Genomic DNA, 4,681 nt, shown 5'->3' on the forward strand with positions numbered 1-4,681 from the left:
TTGAGCTTATTTCAACTGATGTCTATGTGCTAAAAGAACAATAATCTTTTCCAAAAAGGAGCTTACTTTCTACTGGGGTTTGACAGATATAAACCAAAAGAAGTAAGATATGTAATATATCTGATGGTAATAAGAGATGTGGAGAAAAACAAAGCTAACATGGTATTTGGTCCACATATGCACGTGTTTCTCTGGAATCTAGAAACACGCACCTGGTTGATGTTCCTTGGCGAAATAGAACTTTAAAAAGACAAGGTTTTGGACAATTTGTTTAGACTTGTTCTTTTATGCTCTGCTGCTCTGAGATACTCCTAATGACAATGCCTTGAGAAATCAGCAATTTCCAGGAAAACTTAGATCAAAGCACACAGGCCAGATCTCTCAGATCTGTTCATGATTCAGAATCTCACATGTCAATGGCTAGAAGCCAGTACAGCTAGGAGATGAATTTAGCTGAGTCTGCCCTCTGCTGACAGAAAGGTTGCTGAAAAGTCAGTTGATTTTAAAAAGTCAATCTGTAAGGTTTAACTTTAGATAATCTTCCCTGCCTTTGTAAAATTTATGTAGTTTAAGAAATAGTATTTTTTTTAAATAATTTCACTCTTCATTCATTTACTCATTAAATATGTATCCAGCCCTAATGTGCCAGGCACTATTTTCAGTACTAGAAATACACTGGTGAACAAGATAGACAAGATCACTTTTTACATGGAGTATACATTTAAGGGGGAGGAGATAGAGAAAAACAAACAAATCCATGAAAATAACACCTAATAATCTTAGTTTTAAAAATCGGACACAATAGGGTAGTGTGCTAGAGATGGATGCATGGACATCTACTAAGGAAGTGCCATTTAAACTGAAAGCTGAATACCAGGAAGTAGCCTACCAATAAATTCATCTGAGGATTAATTACCGCTGGGGTAGAGGCAGAGCTAACACAAAGGCACTGTGACAAACTTATTTGTTTCAAGGATAAACAGAGGCCACTACGCAGAGCATTTGCCTGAGGGCTGAGTAGTACAAAAATGATGAGTCATGTAGGGTCTAGATCAGTGGTTCTCAACCTTCCTAATGCCACGACCCTTTAATACAGTTCTTCATGTTGTGGTGACCCCCAACCATAAAATTATTTTCATTGCTACTTCATAACTGTAATTTTGCTACTGTTATAAATCGTAATGTAAATATCTGATATGCAGGATGTATTTGCATTGTTACAAATTGAACATAATTAAAGCATAGTGATTAATCACAAAAACAATATGTAATTATATATGTGTTTTCCGATGGTCTTAGGCGACCCCTGTGAAAGGGTCGTTCGATCCCCAAAGGGGTCGCGACCCACAGGTTGAGAACCACTGATCTAGATGAAAAAGGCTCTTATAGAATTTTATTCTAAGTGCAATAAAGGTATTGGAAGTGTTTTAAGTCTGGAAGTACCATAATCAAATTTCCATTTTTTTTAAAAAGAGCAATCTGAGTCTTTATGAAAAAGACTTAGATTTTATTCAACTTGTAATGCAAGCTATTGAAAGTTTTTTATGAAGGAGATGATTACTAAGAGAAATTAAGATTCACATTTTAAAATATATCAATGTCTGCTCCTTTATTTTTACTTAGTTTCCCAACTAGATTGTAAGTTCCAAAGGATAGTGATGATATTTTCTATTTCTATACATCTTTACCACTTATCATTCCCTATTTGGAAATAATGTTTGGTACAAATTTCTGTACGTAGAATAAATTCTGTAGAGGAATTTTCTAAAGAGGAAATGAAATTATGTTTCTTTAATCTTTTTGTTTTAGAACCTGACTTGAATTCTTGATGAAGTGAAACTCACAAGTCATAAAGAGATCAGTTTGTTTTAGGGTTTCTCTCTCCCTTTGTTTCATTTTAATCACATTGCTAGATGCTACCTGCACTTTATCAGGGAGTCTTCCTTGTCAGATTCATAGGTTCATTCAGATTGATAGCTGATCTCATTACGTGACAGGTTTACTTGCCCTAACCAGAGCCCCTAAAATTACTACATGGTAAACTTGTGGGGGTGTGGACAAGGGATGTTGTCTATAAGCTTTTTTATTACTTAACTAGAGGCCTGGTGCACAAAATTAATGCACGGATGGGGTCCCTAGGCCTGGCCGGCAATCAGGGCCAATTGGGGTCAGGTTGATCAGGGCCAGGCCAGAGAGGAGGCAACAGTCGCCGGGCTGTGTGTGGGAGGAATGGATGCCAGACTCCGATGCTGCCATCATCAGCACCCTGCCATTGTGCAGTTCCCTGCCTTCGCCCCTCCTTCCCTCGCCACCATGCTGTCACCACAGCGGGCGTGTGGCAGGCTGATCAGGGCCTGCTGGCCGGGGGGAGGTGGGTTAGGAGGTTGGCCACCAGCCCCAAGAAGGGAGCCAGCCCTCAGCTCCTCTGGGAAAGGGGCTACATCTGCCACCATCCATCCCCGGTTCCCTGTCACAGCCCAGGGGCCAAGGGGAGGGACCTCTGGGGGAGTTTGGCTGGCCAGGGGAGGTTGGCTGTTGGAGCACACTGACCACCAGGGGGCAGCTCCTGCATTGAACATCTGCCCCCTGGTGGTCAGTGTGCATCATAGCAGTGCAGTCATTCAGCAGTGCAGTCGTTTTGGTAGCTTAGACTTTTATATATATAGACTAGAGGCTCAATGCACAAAATTCGTGCAAGGGGCTCAGCCCTCACAGCCCCAGTCAGCCCTAGCAGCCCCTTGCAGACTCAGCCTGCCCTTGCAGCCCCGGCTTTGTCTGGAAGGTCGTCTGGAAGGCCGTCCTTTACAGTTATTCTGCTGTTCAGTCTAATTAGCATATTAACTCTTTATTATATAGGATTAGCTCAAAATTGAGATAGCTTGGATCTATCCTTGAGAAGTTGATGATCATGTTCCTTTTTCTTTTCTTTTTTTAAAAAAATATGTTTTTGATTTTTATAGAGAAAGGAGGTAGAGGAAGAGAGATAGAGAAACACCGATGAGAGACAAAGATGATCGGCTGACTCCTGCACACTCCCTATTGGGAATTGGCCACAACCCAGGCATATGCCCTGACCAGAAATCTAACTGGCAACCCAACTGGCAACTTTTTGGTGCACTGTACGATTCTCAACTAACAGAACCACAGTGGCCAGGGCAATGATTTATTTCTCTATAATCTATATTTGGAGAGCTATAAATTGAAAGAACAAACAAAATCTTTACAAAAGAGGGACTTTCAACAAGGAAATCCCTAAAAGAAACAGTAAAATAATTTCTCATTACCGATATGCAATTTGCGTCTTGGAAGAAGCATATGAAACTTGGGAGGGATGGCATTTTGCAAAAGTGACAAAAAATTAATTTCATCTCTTCTTTGATGATGTAAAAAATTGTTCCTCCTTAAGGCATTTACATGAGATTCTGTTGTAACTCAAATTTTGATTAAAATAAAGTTATACAAACAAAGATATATAAAGATAATAGTAATGCATAACTTGATTCACTGCAGAGTAAGACTGTGTGGGTGTGGGGGATAGAAATGGGTGGGGCTGGTAAAAAGAATCTAGCCAGGGAAAGCAAGCGAGGCTTGGCCTGGAGCATTGCGATCATGTTTCTGAGGGCAGAAAGAATGTTATCTAGTCCCTGAGTACTGTTGTTCTGCAGGATTTGTTCTTTCCCAGAACCAGCTCCTCTCGCTTGCAGCTGACATACATCCAAGAGAAAAAGAAACAAAAACACACGCACACACACAAAAAAACACACCCTGTCTTTTCTTTTGTTCCCTGCAGAGCAGCCACCTCCCTCTTCAGCATGGCGTCCAGTGGCCTTGATCCTGATCATTTTGTGCCTGGTGCTGCTGATTGGCCTGGCAATACTGGGGTTTGTGTGTAAGTCTGCACTCTGACTTGGGGGAGGAGGATCCTGGCTCCAAGGTTTGTCTAGGATGAGAAATATTTGTTATGATATTTATTTATTTATTTATTTATTTTTACTTCTAGAGCCTGTGAATAAATTCAATGTACCTTGTTCTAAAGTACCTACTTAAATAGTAAGCAGTGGAAGAAACATTAAAATACAGAAATCAATTGCTAGCTAGATTTTTTTTTTCTTTATTGATCAAGGTATTACAAATGTGTCCTTATCCTCCGATTGTCCCCACATCCCCCCAGCTAGCTAGATTTTTATGTTCTGTTTGAGATAAAAAGTTTTTGTTTAAATATGCCAATATTTAGAATAAACTATTATTAATAAACTAGAGGCCCGGTGCACAAAAATTTGTGCACTCCATTAGGCCTGGGCAGGGGACCCCAAGCTCCCACCATCAGCGACTCTGCCCCTGCTCCCCATGATCGCTGGCACCGCTCCTGCCCAGGCCTAATGCCTCTGGCCTGGCTTTAGGCCTGGGCAGCGGGGACCCCCCAGCTGCAGCCTCCCCTGCCCGGGTGCAGCTGCCCCCGATCGTGGGCTCCGCCCCTGCCTGGGCCTTACGCCTCTGGCCAAGGTGTTAGGCCCGGGCAGGGGACCCCCGCAGCTGCAGCCACCCCCCTGATTGTAGGCTCTGCCCCTGCCCGGGCCTTACGCCTCTGGCCAAGGTGTTAGGCCCGGGCAGCGGGGACCCACAGCTGCAGCCTCCTCTGCCCAGCTGCAGCCGCCCCCTGATCGTGGGCTCCGCCCCAGAC

At 42.8% G+C, this 4,681-nt stretch overlaps 1 protein-coding gene across 1 annotated transcript in view; it reads left to right on the plus strand.

Moving 5' to 3' along the window:
* The window catches only part of CLEC1A (C-type lectin domain family 1, member A), a 19,503-nt gene that overhangs the window by 8,103 nt on the left and 6,719 nt on the right, over window positions 1-4,681 (plus strand). The window contains exon 2 of the mRNA XM_014543815.1: window positions 3,791-3,889. Within this exon, the coding sequence (XP_014399301.1) occupies window positions 3,791-3,889 (99 nt within the window). The remainder of the gene's footprint in view (window positions 1-3,790; window positions 3,890-4,681) is intronic.

The sequence above is a fragment of the Myotis brandtii genome, unplaced genomic scaffold, assembly GCF_000412655.1.
Source record: "Myotis brandtii unplaced genomic scaffold, ASM41265v1 scaffold337, whole genome shotgun sequence".
In the NCBI taxonomy this organism is placed as follows: Eukaryota; Metazoa; Chordata; class Mammalia; order Chiroptera; family Vespertilionidae; genus Myotis; species Myotis brandtii.